This window comes from Hemibagrus wyckioides, linkage group LG11 (genome assembly GCF_019097595.1).
Source record: "Hemibagrus wyckioides isolate EC202008001 linkage group LG11, SWU_Hwy_1.0, whole genome shotgun sequence".
Lineage (NCBI taxonomy): Eukaryota > Metazoa > Chordata > Actinopteri > Siluriformes > Bagridae > Hemibagrus > Hemibagrus wyckioides.
Genome location: NC_080720.1, coordinates 22,240,419 through 22,262,690, shown reverse-complemented (window position 1 = coordinate 22,262,690; position 22,272 = coordinate 22,240,419). Strand labels below are relative to the sequence as shown.

The 22,272-nt window shown below is 38.9% G+C and overlaps 1 protein-coding gene across 3 annotated transcripts in view; it reads left to right on the top strand.

The window, feature by feature from the left end:
• Positions 1-19,376, top strand: part of pdzrn3b (PDZ domain containing RING finger 3b) — a 96,265-nt gene extending 76,889 nt beyond the window's left edge. Inside the window, exons 4-10 of one of the 3 annotated variants that reach the window (XM_058403829.1) lie at positions 9,676-9,923; positions 11,834-11,921; positions 14,051-14,149; positions 14,866-14,928; positions 15,025-15,126; positions 15,977-16,093; positions 16,796-19,376. In XM_058403829.1, coding sequence (XP_058259812.1) covers positions 9,676-9,923; positions 11,834-11,921; positions 14,051-14,149; positions 14,866-14,928; positions 15,025-15,126; positions 15,977-16,093; positions 16,796-18,310 — 2,232 coding nt within the window. In that variant the 3' untranslated portion in view covers positions 18,311-19,376. Of the gene's footprint in view, positions 1-9,675; positions 9,924-11,833; positions 11,922-14,050; positions 14,150-14,865; positions 14,929-15,024; positions 15,127-15,976; positions 16,094-16,792 lie in introns of all 3 variants that reach the window. The other 2 variants (XM_058403828.1, XM_058403830.1) reach the window with 2 other exon arrangements.
• The last annotated feature ends 2,896 nt before the right edge of the window (positions 19,377-22,272 follow it).

Here is a 22,272-nt window from a genome sequence, read left to right as displayed (position 1 = left end):
CCTACAGTATGTGAGTTGTCACAATGCCATGGAATCACTCAGCTAGAAGACATTTCCATCCTTCAGTCCAACTCCTTAAGCTCAGCATTAAAGGAGAGCTTAACCTCCTCAGTGCCTTTGTAATATGCTTAGGCAAAGTTTAAACAATGCTTAGTCTAGTGTTTGAAAATAGCACTTCATTCTACCCATTCATTCATTTCAGAGAAAGGAGCCTATTCGGGGGGGGACACAGGAAAAGCGCATTAGCACTGGAGTCCCTGAAAGCGTACAAGGGGAGAGAAAAGCCATTTCTCCCTCAGTTAAGATAATTAAAGCCCAGACTAGGCACAGTGTGATTTTTTGTCTTGCCATCCTTGCAAAAAAAATTGACCTCACCAAGTGCACCACAAACCCCCTGCTGACAGCTTCAAAGATGGAAAGGTATGCACCATGTGGAGATGCAAGTTCCTTCATTGGTGTTTGCCCTTAATCTGGCTAAAACTGTGTCTGAAGGTATAGAGACTCCTAATATCACCCAGAAGCAGCCAGTAATCGCCATGGCGCCTGTATTGGGTTTTTCCACACTTCCACACTAGCTAGTAAGGTTCTGTAAAGATCTTGGCTTCATGATGTTTTCTCTGTCCAAGAGTGCTTTTGATGTGATTAGAACAAATTGTCTTATGGAAGAATAGGAAAAGGTCATTTTGGTTGGAAACGCACATAAATCTAATTCAGTTTCATGTACAGATAAGGAGCATATCTTGTACAAGATAAAGGAGGATGGGGAAATAGATTTAGGATGCTTCTTGTTTAGGTAATTCATTTAACTCTTAAGAATAATGTGAGCTTCTGCATGGAAACTGATTTGTTTAGCGCTCGTTTAGGAAAACCAAACTAAGATTTTGTTAATGTATTTAATAAGATGGGGATCTGACAGTCAAGAACATCCTCACTCCGGAGTCCCTGTGTTAATGAGACTCGACACAGCCATGGCGAAGCAGTGGTTAGCTCACAGTGAACGAGTTAAAGAAGGTCAGGAGAGAGATGGGACACTAAGCTTAATCAGAGACAGATTGAGGCCGCAGCGCCTAAACAGCTGTTTCACACTGGAGCAGGTGGCCAGCAGTCACTGGGGACAGATCAGTACTCTCTGGACCAGTGGAGACATAACAATCTCTCTCGCATGACAAGATACACAAGTGACACGGACAAGAAACTGATACAGTGTGATGGCTATGGACATGACACGTAGACAAAGCAAGGGCACAAGTGTAATAAACAGGCAAAACGAACACTTTGTACTTAAATAACAGGATTAATCAAGGCATATGAGACAGCACTTGATAACATGCAGCCAACAGTACATAAATAGCAGGCTTTTCTGCAGTGGTTTTTTTAATATATATTTTTTTCCAATGTACTGGATATTTCCAAGCTATAAATTTAGATTAATTAGATTAGAATATAAATGGAAATATGACAATAGCAGTGTGTTAATTATAGATTGCGTGTGTGACATGAATGTAGAATACAAAATAAAAATGTGCACAACAGGAAAACTAGCACTCTGAGAGGTACAATATAATATTCTAACAGTATAATACTATAAGCTGTTATATTTTTAACTGTGATATATAGTACAGTAGAGATATAGTACAGATGTGGTGTTGAGCAGGTGTGATTGGCTCTTTTTATTGGTGATTTGTTTGAACAGATGCTCACAGGTGCTTTCTGTTGATCCGCAAAAATAACAAAGACATCAGGAAGGATTGAAAGTGCCGTCTGCTCTTCCCGTTGTGTTTGCTGTTAAGTCTTTTGTTTGCCATGTCTTTGTTCTTTCAGTTTTTTATGTGTATGATGCTTTGGTTGATTTTTTTTTTTTTTTTGGTGTTTTTGTTTAAACTAAAATCAACAGTTAAGTCTGTATTCTGATGACAGTCTGTGAATAGATGAGTTCATTTGCAGACTCTTTTGTATTAACACCTCCAATGCTTTGCTCCAGAGGCTTGTTACTCACTGGTAAATGATGGGACATGATTAACGATATAAATTGCACGTGTGAACACGTTTCAGAGGTGCAAAGCGGGACGTATCCTCGCTGTCCATGCCGAGTGATGAATAAAACATGCTGACAGAGAGGTCTAATCTCTTGTTTGAGCTGTGGGCCCCTTTTAAATGCAGATGATGGAGAGCCATTACTTCTCATTATTCCTTGTCAGCCTGACTACTCCCTCAGTGCCTAATCATCGCTATCCCTCTGCACCGGACAGCTGATATTTAGGACACACCACAGAGGCAGTGAAGAGCCCAACTATGAGATTTTTACATCTTTTAAAGTTAACCTCTTTCTTTAGTAAGATTTTTATATTGTCACCATTTAATAACTGTTATAATCATGTATTGGATGAAATCCAATACAGTAATTCCTTTTTGCTTAATTCCTTGTTGATGCATTATTTCTGACCTATAATCATAGTATAATTGGTTAAAAAGAAAAGAAATAAAGAAAAATCAGAAAGTACATGTTTCTCATTAACTAGTGCTTAGCAAAAATCTAGAAATTCTGGATTGTGAGCTCATTGAATACTTGCATCTTTAAAATGGCAAGCTTGCTTGTTCACAATATCAAGAGAAAATAATAATCATTGCCAATAAACTGTAATAGCCAATTTAATGTCAGACTACTCTATACTTCAGCCTATGATGTTATTTTGTTTAATAGTGTTATATAGGTCAGAAAATCATGCAACTGTTGTTCTTAGTCTTTTATTCTTTTACTTTGGGCAAAGGATACTTTTATATGGAACAAAAATCAGGTAGGAATTGAATTTGTGAGGGCTGAAAATTTTGGAGACGTTGGACAACCTGCACAATATCACCAGTTCTCAGAAATTAATCAGAACAGTCAGTTGGATTCATCACTTTATAATGACTATAATGACACTATAGTGTTTTTCTCATTTCTGACCTGGTCTGAAGGTGTTGATTAACTTTTGAAACTCTGACAGTATTGTAGCTGTTCATTCAGATCACGGGTTTATATTAATGCTCTGAATATGCTATGTCTTTTTCTTTTTTTTTTCCCCTTATCGTAACAACTTTACCTGGACAACTGTGGTGGTCAAACCTGACTTAAACTGCTCTTATTAATCAAAGAAAAATGTCTACTCCTTGATATGGTGAGATTTGCTGTAAGAGACATTTATTTAACCTTTATGGAAAGAATCTTTGGTGTCAGTTCTTTGTAATGGTCAGTAAGTTGGCCTTAGCTGTGCTACACCACCACACATGACATTGCTTACAAGAGCAAAATCTATTGCGTTTTATTCATAATACACTAAATTTCCTGGACACCTGTTGCATTCATGTGCTTGCTGAACAGCCACTTGTACATGTTGCCCTTTTCTTACTGTTATAATTACCTCCACTCTCCTGAGAAGGCTTTCTGCTAGGTTTTGGAGCATGGTGTAGGGAGCATGGTGTGCAAGAGCACTAGGGAGGTCAGGCTGAGGTGTGATCCCATGCCAACTTTGTGGCCATACATACACACAAATTTGTAATTGTAATTCTTTTACAAATATACATTGCGCGTGAATGTTTGCTGCTTGCTAGTGTGAATGCAGATTTATGCAGCAGCTGTGCTGAGATCTCTGCTGTGCTGAGAGCTAGTCTACCTTTCTGTGGTAAAGAGCCTTTCTTCAAGCAAGCTACCTTTTCACATCATTACTGGCAAAATGAATCAAGCCTCCCTTTCCCCTGAACTGCAACTCCCACTGACTTGACTTATAACACCATAAGACTGACCAACATGGCTCTTCTCTTTCCATTAGTCTGCATTGAGATACTGAATTGCTGTTGTCTGACTAATTATAGAACAGTATCATTTAGTGTAATACTTATTATTTACTATTTTATTTCTCTCTACCTTCTAGCAGATTGTGTAAATAGGAGATAAAACAAAATATGTGGATTAAATTTTGTTTCAGCCGGTCAGAAATCATCTTTAGTTTCAAATCTGAGATCAGTTTATGTTATGAACTTGTTCAGTTCACATTAATAAAGCCTTGGCTATCTTGGTGCAGCAATTCACCTCTGAATTTTATATCATGTAACTAATTTTGTCTCGTCCTAGCGTGGGAAAATACGTTGAACCTGAAGCAGTGCTTATTAAGCCATGCAGAAATGCCAGCGAGAGCTTGAAAGAAGTGACCGTTTTTCTTTTATCGGTCTCCTTTGGAAAAAAATTACAAAAAAAGTCTAATGCTTAAACAGGATTAAGTGGAAATAAATAATGCTGTATTTTTCCAAGCTGCTTATGCCTATCACAAGCGGTCTGTCTTGCTGCCTAATCCACATCAAGAATGCATGCCAGTGGAGGAGAAAAGTTGTTTGGTCTTATGGCATCCAATGAAGCTCCCCTTACCATCATTAGGCATTCCCTGACAACTCTAAAAGCAGTAACACACCAGTACCAGTTCTAATGGCTTTACTCTTGTGACCAGACTGCTAAACATGTAAGAAAAGGAGGATTAAACACAACTGTAGACAGACCTCCCTGTAATGAGAATCTTTGCCAATCCATTTCTCCAGGCTCTTTCCTGGATTTCCTCCCCATACCTCAAATCTCTATTCTCTTCTTCTGGATCAAGAGTCTTGGAGAAATTGATAAGGAAGCATAGCAGATTAGAAACCTTAAAACTTCAAACACATTTTTCCATGGACTAGCTTGAAACACAGCATGTGAAGAATGAATCAGTGCACTGATCAATACTTAAAGTCTATTACTCAGACTAGTCACTCAAAATGCATTATTGCATGAAGAATCACACAGCAGATTCAGTTCGAGTGTTCATCCAAAGCCGGCTAACTACATCCCTGGAAATGCAAAGCAGTGTTTTATTGCTCATTATTATTGCTCATCATTATTGCTCATTATTATTCCAGCCGATGAGCGCGCGCTGTGGCCTTCTGCCATTACCAAGGACTCTGCTGAATATTAACATTTACCCAGCTGCTCGATTTAACATAAAAAATCCTCGGAGGCATTAATAGCCTAAGTCTTGTAAGATTGAGCAGAACGTCAAGACATTAAAAAAAAAGGTCGTTCTGTAACCAATTTTGGGCAGTTTGTCAGTGTAACATTCCTATTCACTGGCTGTGAGTTAATGAAAGGCTGTTTGAGCAGAGATGTCATTACTTGTGTCCTCCAGTCTCCGTAGTTCAGCAGGGTGAGGAGTGTTGGTTCACAGAATCGCTTGCGACTACAAGGTACAGCTCCCAGCCATTGTAGGCTGTGTCAAAGGTGAGATTGTTGAATGGGGGATCTGGCAGAGTGTATTCCCCGGTGAGGAGCTGGATAAGGGGAGGATGCTGGGTGTAGAGCTAAGGCTGCATGGCCACTGCTTTGTCTCAGGGGTCATGGGTTCTAGAGGAAAGGGATTCATAGGGAGGTCTTGCACGGAGCTGGGTATAGCAAAAGGAGCGATTGTTTTGTTTTGTTTTTTTTAACTCAGGGGAAAAGGGAGAGTCTACGGTGGAATAAAAGCACAAAGGAAGACATTGAGAAGTGGAGAGAAGGAGAAAGGGAATGTACAGAGTAATTCTAAGAGTGAACAAGAGAGTCTGTCTTCACTGTGGCTATATGTTGTAGAAATTAGCTAAGAGATGAATCACATATAAATGCCTGGAGTTTATTGTTTTAACTTAACATTACCACAGCCATAACTTTCAAATAGTGTAACTAATTAGGTTAGCGAATTACTCTGATGGATGTATTTTAAAACACTCTTTTCTGACTTCTGACATTTCATAATTTGAATTTCAGCTCATTTCAGATGATCCAGCTTGCCTTTAAGATAGGATTAGAGTTAATCCTTTCTGGTTAGAAGTGATCACATAACTGCTTCAAAGTTAAAAGTGCATGACTTCTCAGTGAGCTTCCTCTTCACTGTCTCTCTGACAGTCAAATATCCTCATCACTGGAATAATGTCTTTAGACGGCTCCTTACTGAGAGTCTTAAGTAGGCAAAAGCAGGGATCGTTCTTTAAGGAAGTCGTTCTTAATGATTGCAGTGGATGTGAATGTTTATATAGCTTTCCTGCTGAAATCTTTGTGACAGGTATCAGATGATATGTGCTTTTATGCTTATCAGAGCACTAAAACTGTGAGCTCACAAAACACAGAATACCTCCATAATATATTAATGTCAGAGTAAATCACAGAAATGGATTGTTTCATGTCAGTTTCATGTGAATTCACTTCAGTTTCATCATCTCTGGAATGTGCATTTGTGCTTTGCTCAGCTGTAATGCTGGGAGTTGTGTGTGCGGACATATAAATTCCCCAGGCGCAGATCCTATCAAAGCTGTCTCTCATCCAGGAATCACAAATGAACACATTGGGATTTGCTGTGGACGCTGAAGCGCCGAGAGAGAAGCTCTGTTAGCGCCATGATAAGAGAGGCAGCAGACCCTGGGTTTAATATCCAGTTAGCTGTAGCGCTAAAATAGCCTCTGGCTTCTTAGTACCTTAATTAAACTAGCTAAGGTGGTCTTTCAGCTCATAGAAATCCACAACCCAGGAATGTGTATTTTCCTGGGACTGAGCAGAGACATAGCCTGAAATACTTTTTACTATATCAGCGTATATATTTCTATAATATCAGTTCACCATACATTGTGAACTAAATTCAATAAAATTAGCCTACTTTTTTCTCAGGCAAATGCATATTTGCCAGATCTGTGTAATTGATTAAACAGAATGTAACTGATTGGCTTATTGGCCAATGAAAACTATCCCAAATACAAAAACTCATAATATGAAAATCCCATACCTAAAATATATATTTTATAGCCATTGCACTACACATGATATCAACTTAGTGTGTAGTAAGTGTATAGTAGTAATCATAAACACACCGTTTTCATATGTAAATTACCTTGGCTTAAGCTTGATAGCTGGTGAAGAAAATTCTTCATTGGAGATTGTATTCCTTTATTTTTTTTTTAACTATTTGGAAATGAACTATTTACAGTTTTAATATTTTGTTTTGATGCTGCTCTCATCTCATCATCTAGCACAGCTTAAACACTGGCAGAATATAAATTCAGTCAAATATACATTTATGGAATTATGGCAAACCTTAACCGTGGAAACAGTTTAAGGTATCCTGTGGGGAAATCCACAGATTTGGCAGCCCTATGTCAATGCACCAGTAACACTGGGATGATCATGCTGTGTTCGTTAGGCTATATAAGCTAGGCTATATACAGTGAGGGGGAAAAAATTATTTGATCCCCTGCTGATTTTGTACGTTTGCCCACTGACAAAGAAATGATCAGTCTGTAATTTTAATGGTAGGTGTATTTGAACAGTGAGAGGCAGAATAACAACAAAAACATCCAGAAAAACGCATTTCAGAAAAGTTATACATTGATTTGCATTTTAATGAGTGAAATAAGTATTTGATCCCCTATCAATCAAAGATTTCTGGCTCCCAGGTGTCTTTTATACAGGTAAGGAGCTGAGATTACAGTAGGAGCACTCTCGTTAACTGTATGAAAGACACCTGTCCACAGAAGGAAGCAATCAATCAGATTCCAAACTCTCCATCATGGCCAAGACCAAAGAGCTGTCCATGGATGTCAGGGACAAGATTGTAGACCTACACAAGGCTGGAATGAGCTACAAGACCATCGCCAAGCAGCTTGGTGAGAAGGTGACAACAGTTGGTGCGATTATTCCCAAATGGAAGAAACACAAAAGGACTGTCAATCTTCCTCGGTCTGGGGCTCCATGCAAGATCTCACCTCATGGAGTTTCAATGATCATGAGAACGGCGAGGAATCAGCCCAGAATTACACTGGAGGATTTTGTCAATGATCTCAAGGCAGCTGGGACCATAGTCACCAAGAAAACAATTGGTAACACACTATGCCGTGAAAGACTGAAATCCAGTAGTGCCTGCAAGGTCCCCCTGCTAAAGAAAGCACATGTACAGGCTCATCTGAAGTTTGCCATCTGAGTGATTCAGAGGTCATGTGGTCATATGAGACCAAAATCCAGCTCTTTGGCATCAACTCAACTCGCCGTGTTTGGAGGAGGAGGAATGCTGCCTATGACTCCAAGAAGACCACCCCCACCGTCAAACATGGAGGTGGAAACATTATGCTTTGGGGGTGTTTCTCTGCTAAGGGGACAGGACAACCGCACCACATCAAAGGGACGATGGACGGAGCCATGTACCGTCAAATCTTGAGTGAGAACCTCCTTCCCTCAGCCAGGGCATTGAAAATGGGTCGTGGATGCAAAGAGGAGTGGGCCCAAATTCCTTGAGATGTGTGCAAACCTGGTGGCCAACTACGACAAATGTCTGATGTCTGTGATTGCCAACAAGGGTTTGCCACCAAGTACTAAGTCATGTTTTGCAAAGGGGTCAAATATTTATTTCACTCAATAAAATGCAAATCAATGTATAACTTTTTTGAAATGTGTTTTTCTGGATTTTTTTGTTGTTATTCTGTCTCTCACTGTTCAGATAAACCTACCATTAAACTTACAGACTGATCATTTCTTTGTCAGTGGGCAAACGTACAAAATCAGCAGGGGATCAAATAATTTTTTCCCTCACTGTATGTGATATGCTATGTCTCTGAATAATGTTTATTGTTTTCACATCCTTACATGCATTGCTCTTTAAGAGTTGTTTTTAAACACATCAGTGTATTTATTAATTTTTACAATGATTTTCTGATCCAATTCATAGACAATTAATTAACTTACAAAAATGCCTACCTGTTTGTATCCAGATATCCCTAAGAAATACATCAGACCCTGAATGTTTCCAATTCATTAATTAGTCATTTAGGCAACCCACTGACAGCAAGTCAAATTTAAAAATATGTCTTTTTGCTCGTCCTACTTTTTGTAATTAACTCTCTCCGCCCCACTATCAGCGTGCTGCGCATATTAATCTCCACCAGTTAACATTCTGCACCCACTTAATCTCCCAGGGTGGCTCCATATTTCACTGGCCCTAAAATTGCTCAGCTAAAGAAATCTTTGTCTCAGCGCGCACACACACACACACACACACACACACACCCCACTCTATTCCTCACAATCTGGTTTCCCTAAGAGCCCTGGTTAATTAAGAAGGGGCTCGTTCTAATTAACTTTTCCCATTCTGCAGCATTTACCTCTGACCCTGAAAAGAAGCAACATGAAAATATCCCTCACAATTCATCTTCGGTTTATGAGAAACTGATCAAATTGTTCACTCTATGCAAGCATAGTATATGCAAATAACCTTACTACAAATTGAGTGGTGGTGTTGCTCTGTGCCATGTTACAGTTTAAACAGGGATGCATATTTTGTTTGTTTTTGGGAATATCCTTGCCAGCTGAGGTAGAAAGAAGGCTCCTTGGAGCTCAGGAATGGGTGACTGCACCAGCTGTGTTGCAGAAGAAAATTTAGGAAAGGGATGACCCTGTCGAGTCTGCTCTCCTTGTGTGAATGTTAGCATTTTTAGCCTGATATAATACTGTGATCATGGATTGGGGCATGCAACTGTAATCTACTGTCTACAACAGTCTCTAGATCCCTTGCTTTTCATCCCTCCATACTCATTAAAGCAACAGTTTAGCTGTAACAGACAGAATGAACAGAATTTTCCCTTCTCTCTCTCTTTGTTCAGGTAAATGGCAAAGACCTGTCCAACGCTACTCATGAGCAGGCAGTAGAGGCCTTCCGCACAGCCAAGGAGCCTATCATGGTACAGGTGTTGCGCAGGACCCCGAGGCCCAAACCGGCCGGACCTGAAGCAGACGCACAGCTGATGGACATCAGTACGCAGACAGACATCACCTTCCAGCACATAATGGCTCTCAGCAAATTGCCTGCTTCGACACCTCCTGTACTTGATCAGTACATCTTACCTGAAGGGTGAGTGGCTGCTTGTCTGGCCTGTCTGAATGCACAGAGAAGGAAACATATATTTTTGAGGACCGCTTACATAGAACAGGGCTGATGGCGCATATTGACATATGAGTAACTAAATAACTAAAATAATTCATTCATTTTGGATTTTAATGCTCTGTAGCAGCAGTATTCAACTTAAATTTATAACAAAAGAGTTCCATGAAATTATTAGCTTACGAAGGTCTGGATAAGCAACTAACATGATTGAATGGAGAGAACAGTTACCTTTTAATGTTTATAAATGAGTGGCTACATATGACAATTTAAAGTGTTATTTTTTTTTCCATAGAGACTTTTTAATAAGCAATTCAGATAAAGAACATTTGTTTTGAATTTGTTAAAGTGAGAAGCCACATCTCTTTGCATTCATCTTTAAAACAAAATCTTTAAATTATTGGTAAATCAATCCAAAGAGTATATGTAAATAAAATAAAACGTATGGAAATTCTCCCGTTTCTGACCAAGCTAAATGAGCTGCCTTCAGCTAACTAATTTACATAACCAAGCTCAGCTTCTGTTGCAGGTCCACGATTTATGTTCAGTAAACTAGAGACACTTAACTGCAGCTTACAGCCTCATACATACATCACCTCTGCTACAGTACATATACTCTAGTACCTGGTCTGATACACTAAAATAATTTTCTGGATTCTCACAACCCACGCTTTACAGAATAAATTGCTGTTTAAAAGTAATTAAAGCTAAAAACAGTGAACTTGCCACTAGGCATGAGCATATTTATGAGCATGCTATATTTATACTTTACAAGGTTTATGTAAGGCCATTTTACAATTGTTTTCGAAAGTAAATCATGTTTTATATAATCTATTAATCACAAAATATTAATTTTAATGGTATAAAATGGATGCTGTAGAGCAGTAGAGACACAATGTCTTTCAGATGGGTAATTGTGTAGCCATAGCCATGAGTAATAGGGGAACCTGAAATGTCAAGCAAATGAAGCACTCGGGTTCCAGGCTTTCCAGGCATGTCTTCATTAACACCAAAAGTCCTGCAGGACACCTGCACCACCGTGTGTTATTGTAGGAAATGAGGAGCATTTGTTCATTTCCGTTTGCATTTTCTACCTCTCTTTCTCTAATCCTTCTAAATGACCCAAAACTCTCTCTGTCTCTCTCTTTCTGTCTCTCTCATGTGAAGGGCAGTGTTACTACTTATGCACTGACCAAGACTAATACAGTTTTAAATGATGACATAGTGAAACTAAACAGCCCTCACATTTCCAGTGCATAACTAAAGCTGATATTTTTCACTGATGGTTTCACTTAACCACCCTTCTTTCTTTCACCCTGGAACATTAACCTATCAGTTCGTGTGCGATTCTGGAGGTTAATTATGAGCGCTTTCACTGAAGCATATGTTGATTGGTAATGCATGATTTTCCAAATGAAGAATGAATCTTGTGCTTGGACTGGAAGTAATTTTAGGGCCTGCAATAAAAATGGCACCTTGGGAAAAAAAAAAAATTCATTCAATTTAGTTTTATTTATATAACGCTTTAACAATAGACATTGTCTCAAAGCAGCTTTATGGAAATATAACAATTTAAGTTATAGAGTGTGATTAAAAATAAATTCCCCTCTTTATATGGTCAAGTGGAATTGTGTACCCAGGAGCTTTTGAGCAATGTATAAGAACATCCTCATAATTTCGGGATTCATTATAGATTTAACATAAATTCCTTCCTGCCGAAGCCATCAAATGTTCAATGATGGAGACCCGAGTGCAAAACAGTCTGCCGTGAGGATAAGTAACGTCGTAAAAGAAATATGTTTAGCATAACAAGAGACCTGTAAAAGTTTGAATGAGTATATTTTATAAGCTGTTTTATGGTGGTGGTATTCTTTTTACAGGCACTCTTCTGGGCATGAGTATTTCGACCCAAATGATTACCTAGAGACCATGCAACAAGATATGGAGAGAGAGGAACTTGAGTATGAGGTAACACACAAACACACACATGCACCTTTCTTAGCCTTTTATTTTCTCTATTTGTTACTTTTCCACTCTCACTTTATCTCTCTTTTGCCCTCTTGGTCTCATTTTCCCGCTCCAGCTCTTCCCCTAAGCATAAATGAAGATATATTTCTATTGCACTGTCACCGTAGCCTTCTAACAGCGCAGCTTAAAGCCTGTCTGTCTCCAGCGCAGTAACATTAAGACTGTTTACTCGGTACGCACTCCTGCACTAGATCCATTCTATTGACAAGCCAGTCCATTAGAACTCTCTCCAGGCCAGTCCCATTGAACACATCACACAGCGAGATTGTTCTTTTACAAATATCACTGATTTCCAGGTCTCTGGAACTGAAGCGATTCACAAAACGATTAGAATGAGATGAGTGGGAGACGATCTGTGACGAAGCTGCAGTCACACTGCAGAGGCAGTAGAAAAATGAGGTGTCAGTAGGGTCATCAGTGTATTAATAATGAGGTGAAGTTCAATTTTTTTGGACATATGCTCATCACACGGTGCTAGGCTTTGACATTTCATTGGCCCTGAGGAGCGTTCATAAGTGACCATGGTGCCACAGAAACACAAGAATGATTAACAGAAAATGCCAAAGCGACGCTGCATCTTTCTCTCAACCAAATAAATAGTCCTTTCACTATTGATCATTGATACGAGTCTTGCCTTCAGGTGCAATGTCGGTATAAAAGGGCAAGCATGATGGGGTAGGTTATAGTAGAGAAAACCATATTCCCCCATGTTTTCATGCTGTATACTAATGAATTTATTTGTTAGCAAAAACATTTAAATGTAGTATTCATGAAAATTCAGTAAAGGTAAAGAAAACACAGTAAAGGCTTCAAATAAAAAAAATTGCTGATTAATTTATTGCAGTGTTTTATGTACAGGAGTTAAAATTGTGTATTTGTTTCAGTTGCACAAACATGGAATGATAATTTGAGCAAAATTTATCATTACTTATTATTTACTTTTACTTTGTATTATTATAAATACATATAAATAGAAACTCTAGCATATGTATATACACCCTGATTTATTTTATTATTTCTATTATTTTAAATTATTCTTATTTTACACTACTTTTAATATGCATGTTTTCTTTGATATTACTTCTTATTTGTGCTGCTGCACCATCTTGAATTTGTACCCAGGGAAAAAATGACATCTTTTATGTCTCAACAGCTTGAAAAAATAGATAATCTACAAATTAAGCTATTTAATTAAGAAAAAATGGCACTACTATATAAAGAAGGATGAGTTAGTGTGTGTCTGTTGTAGTGGGTCCACTGCGGCGGCTGAGCTGCTTTCATGGAGGATTTGTCACATGCCACACCTTCACTCTTGTGCCATATAGATGTTATTTTGTCATTTTCAGCTCTCTGTAAGCTTTACCTTTTATGGATTTTTTTTTCTTTTTAGGTGGGCATCATTAAATGCAAATCTATTGTTCACTTCATGGATGATTGGCATGAAAAGAAAAGCAGTTTTCATGAGTTTTAACATCAAATTTCAGTAAATCTAGCATGGATTTTTACTTTGATTTGGCTTATGAAAACAACTTGACTGAAAGATTGAGAAATGATTCCTGTTGCTGGAAGGTTTCACATACCTTATTCATGCTGCTCTAATAGATCATGCTAAAAAATATGATAGAACACTGGCAGTTTAAATTTTTGGCCAGAAAGATTTATTTAAGAATAAGGCATTTCATAAGTACAAGTGTTCTTAGTGGAAATTGAAGCTGAACCGGTTTCACTGAAGTGCAGGCGGAGGAGATTGAAGGAGATTTGGGTAGTCAGCCGTTCGATCCGCCTCCTCTTCTGGAAATAGCAATCTGTATTTTACAGATTACAGGTGTTGACAAGTGATAAATGAGGCTCGACTCTAGTGTCGTTCTGAGCTCTTCATTCATCCTGTCAGCCCTGACTCTGAAAAATAAATGGCTCCAATCCAGTTAAAAGCCTGTGAGACTGATAAGAGGGGCCATGTCTGTGGTGTTCTGCTGATGTCTATCTGTCGCTTAATGCTGGTAATGTACTATATATGCTAATGTACTATATAGACACTGGTAAGAACAAGTTGTTGTGTTTCTCTTTAGGAAGTGGATTTGTACAGGACAAACATCCAGGACAAGCTGGGCTTGACTGTGTGCTATAGGACTGATGATGAGGATGAAACTGGGATATACGTCAGTGAGGTGAGCTCCAAAGCTTTATAATTTATTTATTTATTTACATCTCTTTCTATTTTTGTCTTATTGTTACTTAAACATTCTAAATCAACCATGCATTGTATCATATTATATGTATGAATTGTATTATTGCCCTGATGAGTTTTTTGTTTGGTGTTTCTTGTTGATCTTGAAGTTATGCCTATAATAATGATTATAATGATGCTGATCATTGCAATTAGCCTTATTTTTGGATATACAGTGTGTGTGTGTGTGTGTGTATATATATATATATGTATATATATATGTATATATATATATATATATATATATATATATATATATATATATATATATATATATATATATATATAAATATATATATATAAATATATACACACACACAGGATTTTTATTTTTGTGACAAATTCTTGATTTTACTGCAACTTTTTTTTTTAATATTTCAGAATATTAATATTTTTGTGGACAACACATATGCAATTACTTTCAATGATTGCTGTATTAATGGTACGAATGGAAGACTGCTTTGGCTGAATGTGTGTAATGACGTCACGTCTTGGTTAAAACCTGCTGAAAATTTCTCCAAATGCAAATTAATTTATTAGAATGTTATTTAGATCAATTGATCCATTATATGATTAAAAGAACCTGATATGATTAAATAAATCTTTTTTGTAAAGTTGGTTGTCTGAAGAATGGTGTATTATTCCGTCCTTTGACAGATTGATCCAAACAGCATTGCTGCAAGAGATGGTCGAATCAGGGAAGGGGACAGAATCATCCAGGTTTGTACTGGCTAGACCCCTATGTTTTACACACCAGTGTATCCTGACATTCAGGTTACAACATAAGTATCTGCTTTCCTTGTGACTGTCATTCAGATCAATGGCATAGAGGTGCAGAATCGGGAGGAGGCGGTGGCTCTGCTCACGAGTGAAGAGAACCAGAACGTGTGCCTGCTGGTAGCTCGGCCAGAGATACAGGTATATTAGCACTTTCAAGCCATCACAGGAAAGCTATTGCCATCTGTTGATCTGAGGTTGTCTGTGGAATTTTAGCACCTAAACACATCTTTCTAAAGTAATGTTGAGGAAAAAATAGTTAGAGCTTATGTTAATTATTTCACTTCACAGCAAGACACTGACACATTTTTTTAAATACCAAAGCTGCCCCTGGAGATGGCACATAGTTTACAATTTTTAATACAAAAATGGAAACTAAAATGAAAACATTTTAGTTACTCAACAGCACGTGTTGAAGATGAGGTCCCAAGGGAGGTGGCTAGGTTTCAAAGGTGGCAACTCTGACAGCATCAAGGACATTTATAAATAACACTCATGAAATGAATTTAAATGAAGAAGTACACAGAGAAGTAAACAGAGTACATGAAAATATATACAAGATTTCACATAAGTGTATTGTCTTGATTATTGAAATGAATATTAAGTTATATATATGCATGGAAATGTACTGTTTATAACATAAAAAGAGGCATATTGTACATTGTCTACAATACAGTTCACTCTGTCAACTTTATACAAAGTGTACAGTATTACATTACAAATATTACAGTTCAATTACTTGACTTTGTAATAGAATATTCCGAGTGAGAGCAGTGGGAAAGTTAAGTGCAGTAAATCAGGACTGAATAAATGATTTGTGACTGGCAGTGAAACAGTCAGGGACACTATGACTGTCTCGCTCTAAAGGTACTGAAAGCTCTAATCCATGCAAAAAAAAATAAAATAAAGAAACCTCTGTCTGTTTAGGACAAATGTAACCACTCATACTAGGCTGAGATTGACAGGTCTTCCCATTTGTCTTCTGGTACAGCTCGATGATGGATGGATGGAAGATGACAGAAACGATTTCCTGGATGATCTGCACATGGACATGCTCGAGCAGCAGCATCACCAGGCCATGCAGTTCACTGCCAGCATGCTCCAACAGGTGAAGCAGTCCATCAAAAACACATTCGTAACACATCTGTAAAGTCTTATATGTACTCTCCAGCTCTGTCACAGTCATCAGTCAGTCATGTTGTTCGATCAGTCACATCACAGCAGGTAATGACCAGAAGTGAGGCGATTTTGTAGGAATTTGGTTTGGCTTTGAGAATGAATTGCCTACATGTCCCTGTTATCTTTTGATTTTAAATGAATTCTGGTGCAATTTAAAGACTGTAAATGAATAAGGATTCTTGACTGGCACAGTTCTGTCAGGAGTATGAGAGAAAGACTATACCTCATACCTGTTTATTTCTAGTTCTTTCCCTACTGCATTACAGTTTCTGAAGCCAAGGAGATTCTCATCCCTTATGCACCAGCTGTTTCCCAAGAGGATTTAGTGATGAACATGAGTATGTAGTGTAAAGCAGAAGGAAGCCACTCAGAACTCAGCCCAAGTTTTAAAGCCAAAGAGCCCCCCCCCCAACTTGTTTTTTTTTTAAATGACAGTTTCCTAAATATTATTTTTTTTAAGGTTTAAGGGCATGTATTTTTAAAATATTGACCAGGCCACTTTTTTGTCTGGTCACCAGTATCTTTGTGAAAATCTCAAAACAGATTTATGTGGTATGTAAATAATTTATGCAGCATACCTAATTTTCCAAGGTCAATTCTGATTTCTTGGTCCTTTTTTCTCTCTCAGAAGAAGCCTGTGGAGGATGGAGGCATGATGGACACAGGAACACTGCTCTCGCAGCAGCACGAGAAGGACAGTGGCGTGGGCCGCACGGATGAAAGCACCCGCAACGACGAGAGCTCGGAGCAGGAGAACCTCTGTGATGACCAGACCAGTGCCTCTACCACACTGGGCAGTCACAGGCGCCTGGCCTACAGTCAGGACACACTGGGAAGCAGTGACCTTCCCTTTAGCAATGAGTCCTTCATCTCAGCCGACTACACCGATGCAGACTTCCTGGGTGACTTCCCAGCTGATGAGTGTGAGCGCTTCAGGGAGCTATTGGAGCTCAAATGCCAGGTGAGGAGTGGGGGTGGCTTGGGCATAAGCTGGCCCAGCTTTGGCATAGATGGCGGGCAAGGTCTCTGCGGTGCAGGAGATGACGTTGTGGACAAGGAGCTGGAGCTTCTTAATGCAGAGCTACGTAACATTGAACTAGAATGCCTGAGCATTGTGCGGGCGCACCGTACACAGCAGTTACGCGAACAGCCGTGGATGTTGCACAACAGTGGCTTCCGCAATTACAACACAAGCGTGGATGCACGGCGCCACGAGCTGGCCGATATCAGCGAGCTGCCTGAGAAGTCGGACAAGGACAGCTCAAGTGCCTATAATACAGGAGAGAGCTGCCGCAGCACACCACTTACCCTCGAGCTCTCACCGGACAACTCCTTACGCCGGGTCAGTGAAGGGCTTGCAGAAGCCAGTGCAGGAGGTACTGTAACAGGTCCCAACACCAGAGCCTTGAGACCCCTGCTGTCACCTGTCCAAGAGGCTTCTGGATCAAGCAGGAGCCACACTGCTTCTTCCAAAGAACCTGATGGTGGCCACCATTCTGAGGCCAAAGAACGCAAGCCTAGTCGCCTCAGCCAGCCACACTCTCCCTACAAGCATGCCCACATCCCAGCACATGCTCAGCATTATCAAAGCTACATGCACTTGATTCAGCAAAAGTCAGCTGTAGAGTATGCACAGAGTCAGCTGAGTCTCGCCAGCATGTGCCGGGATCCTGTGTCTGCCGAGCCCAAAGCCGAGTGGAAGGTGAAGATCCGCAGCGATGGTACTCGGTACATCACCAAAAGGCCAGCACGTGACCGTCTGTTGAAGGAACGTGCCCTGCGCATCCGAGAGGAACGCAGCGGAGGAATGACCACGGACGACGACGCAGCCAGTGAGCTGAAGATGGGCCGCTATTGGAGCAAGGAGGAACGTAAGCAACACGCCGTCCGCGCCAAGGAACAGCGCCAGCGGCGCGAGTTCATGAAGCAGAGTCGCACAGACTGGCTGAAGGAGCAGAGCGGGAGCGGTGCGGATGACAAAAAGGAGGTCAACATCATTGAACTAAGTCACAAAAAAATGATGAAGAAGCGCAACAAGAAGATCTTCGATAACTGGATGACCATCCAGGAACTTCTCACACATGGTGCGAGGTCTCCAGACGGGACGCGAGTGTACAACTCGCTGCTGTCGGTGACCACAGTGTAAACTGGTGGCTGCTGTACATAGGACACTACCGATTGGGGTAGAGTATCCTGCCTCGTTCAATGTGGCAATGTTTGTAAATAAGGAAGTAGTATCTTTGTTTGAAGGGGTTTTGTGATCAGCAGTTAAGGTCCGAGGAGAGTTTCAGAGAACGGACTTGGAGGAGAGAAAAATGACACAAATGGTTTTGCATAATACTTTCTGTCGTGCTTGCTTTTTGAGTAATTGTAAAGGAACTGTTTCTTAACATTTGGGCCTTTCTGTAAGATATCTGAAAACAGTTTAAAGACCACTTGTCATAAAACAATTAACGGCAACATTTTTTACACATCGTTTTTATCAGTATTTTATTTCTCATGCATACATTTTGCTTATTTAAAGTTAATACAATGTATTTAGCTTCATGGCCAATACAGTATCTTGGGTAAGGACAATTGTTACATTATTTTTTTTTTTTTCTTCAACAATACAAACACAACTATGTTTCAAATATTTTAAAGGTGCTGTTTCAAACAATTGTGTGACTGTGTTACAGCTGTTCAATAGGTCAAGACAACTTAAAGGTGCGTATCTCAGAGCAAGTTCTCCTCTTGTTTATTTGATCAACTCTCAATCAATTTGCATTGTAAAGAAACAATGCGTTTTTTATTTGCTTGAGCAAAGTGAAGACCTAGTCACTAATCTGCTGAAATAATCTGTTTTAAGTACAGTTCTCAAAATCCTTGAGAAATCTTGAGACACAGGAAGCAGTATTGCAAAAACTTTTAAAGTTTTAATCGCTTTGTGTGCATTATCATTTTGCAAAAGACATTTAATATGATTTCTATTGTATGTATATAGCATACCATTATGGGGCAAACAAATTGGTCTTGAACAAATTTTATGTCAGGCTTGGCCCTTTACAAAATGATTTATGGTTAAAAAAAAATAATAATAATAATAATAATAATAATAATAAAATGAATTCTTTTTTTTATTGGACTCCATGTATCAAATCAAAATAATACAACAAATCTTTAGTTACCAACACAATTTGATGTCTTGTAAAATGGGAGAAATAATAAATTATTGTTTTATATTTGACAAGCTTTGTTGCATTTTGAGTTATTTATGGAAGAAATATTTTGGATGAATGTGGCTTAAACCTGAAAATGAATGCAGGAAGAAATGTTTTCAAGAGTTCTTTAGACCTAGTGATTAATATAGCTCTATAATTCTAATCACAAAACATATCAGACATAACTTTACCTTCAGGCTACCAATACTTTAACAAGTTTTGTGAACATATTTCTGTATATTCGGTTCAATTAAGTTCTCTGTATAGTGCATTTGACAGTGGCCATTGTCTCAAAACAGCTTTATAGAAATAACTCAGAATATAAATTGTACATTTTAAATGTGTCCCTAATAAGCAAGCCTGGAAGTTGGACAGTAGCAAGAGAAAATATGGATATAATGAACGGAGAAACTACACTGACCTATTAGTTCCTCAAGAGCTCTTGGTTGCTGTTGCAGAAAGGACATTCTCAAGAGTTACATTATTTACTGTCCAGTGTCACCCAAATGATGATAGGTTCCCTGCTGAGCCTGGTTCCTCTCAAAGTTTCTTCCACATATCACCTCAGGGAGTTTTTCCCTGCCACCGTCACTTCAGGCTTGCTCTTTGGGGATAAATAGTAACTTTATTATTTTTTCTATGTTTCTATACTTCCGTAAAGCTGCTTTGAGAATGTCCATTGTTAAAAACGCTATACAAATAAATTGAATCGAGTTGAATGGTGTGAAATGAGGAAGAAACCTTGAAAGGAACCAGACTCAAAAGGGAACTCATTTTCATCCACATAACACCAGCGAATGTGACTAGAAATCATTTCCCTTCTATAACTGCGCAACCTCTGTGTAGTGTGTAATAAAGTAATGATTATATTATATATAATTTGCATGGGATGAGTGATCATGGGATCGCGTCTGCACCACCATTGTTGTCACACCAAAAAAATCAGGAAAGGTATATCATTGATATCAGGTTATAATGAACTGGAAGAAACTTGTTTTGTAATCCCATACATGCATATACTACCTGACCAAAAGTATGTGGACACCTGATCATCAGGTCCATTTGTGGCTCTTCCTCAAACTGGTGCAAAGTTGGTCTTTGTATGCTGTAGCATTATAGTTTCCCTTCATCATGACAATGTCTCTGTCACAAAGCAAGCTTTTGATAAGCTGTAGGAAGACCTGCTTTGCCAACCTCAACCCCACTGAACTCTTTTGGGATGAACTAAAACACCAGCTGAGCCCCAGACCTTCTCGCTGAGGTCAGTAACACTCATGTGGCTGAAGCGGAAAATCCCAAGAGCTACATTCCAGTATTGAATGGGAAGTCTTCACAAAAGAATGGAGTCTGTTATAACCCAAAGTTAGGACCAAATCTATATTAATACTCGATGATTTGGAACAGATGTTCAGTTTGTACATAGAGCTGTAATGCTCCGGTGTTCACATACTTTTGAACACAAGTTATTTACCTTCACTGCTATAATCTGAGTATTTTAGTGGTAGTTGGGCTTGGTTAATTGTAAAGTACTTGAGAGTAATGTAGGTACGTATGTAGGTTATACCTATTCTATTATAACATATTTAAAGAAGTGTCATTCCTCTGGCAAGTCCTTTCAAAATTGTGTACGTTTTCTTGTTTTGGTTTTGTTTAGTTTTTGTGGATGCCAAAAGAAAAGAGTATCTTCATACTGTACTTTAACAAATGCACAAAAAACTTGTACTTTGATGGAAGCTTTATGAACATAGCAGTTCATACACTATATACACTCGCTTTCCATTTTATTAGGAACTCCTGTATCTGCACATTCCTGTTTAGCTAATCAGCCAATTTCAATGCAAAAAAAATTGTGCAGATGCAGATCAAGAGCTTATGTTAATTTTCACATCAAATATCATAACTAAGAAACAATCTGATTCCTGTGGCTTTAACAGTGGCATGAAGGTTGTTGGGCACCAAACAGTTTGGTTTGAGTATTTCGGAAACTGCTGACCTCCTGAGATTTTGACACACAACAGTCTGAAGAGTTGAATGACACAAAAATAAATGGGTGGGTAAAAAAAAATCATGAGTGAGCTGAAAGAATTTAATTTGCAAGAACAAAAAAGCTTCATAAAGGTTTTCTAACTGCAAGACAGCAAATTCGCCTATGATCATTCTTGCATGTGAGCAACACAAATCTGTGTGTAAGCAGGATACATTTCAGTGTGGGTGTTGACTTGAAAGCTCACGAAGAAGAGGAAGAAGAATTAAACAGCAGCAGTAGAATAACACAACAGTCTAAAAAAGGATCCTAATGGAGCTGTGTTGTTTCTGTTCATCCAGCTGTGAGCAGAAACATTGAGTGAACGAGCTTAACCATCCCTTGCTGCATGTTTGAAACCCTTCCCATTGCACAGTGATTCCCAATGGCACATCCACATAACAGAGCAAGTCCTAAAACATGCAATTCATTGTACTTTAGTAACAATTTCGAGTTGTTTAAAAGAGCTTTTCAGTCCACTGGCATGTGCACTTGGATTTCCATGAATCCAGAGGAATAATTATGCTAATAGTAGCAGTAAAGTTGATTCAGTCTCACCCTCTTCACTGTCTTTTGGAATGTAATTGATGGTTCTCTTTCTCAGGGTTGATGCAGACCACTGTGTGTGATTTATTTCCCTAGAGAATGATTCACACACACAAACACAAAAAGGTGCGCACACGTTGTTTAATAGGAGATAACAATATGCCATGCAAGCCAAACAAAAGAGCAGCTCGCATTCAATTCCAAAATGGCTCATTCTCTTGATGCAGACTGAGATTACTTTGAGCGCTCTCTGCAGTTTGTCGCCTCTGGCATGTTTTCATATCGGTATTGAATTAAAGCAGGCAGTCTGGGAAGGCTGTCCTCATCTCGTTTGTTTAA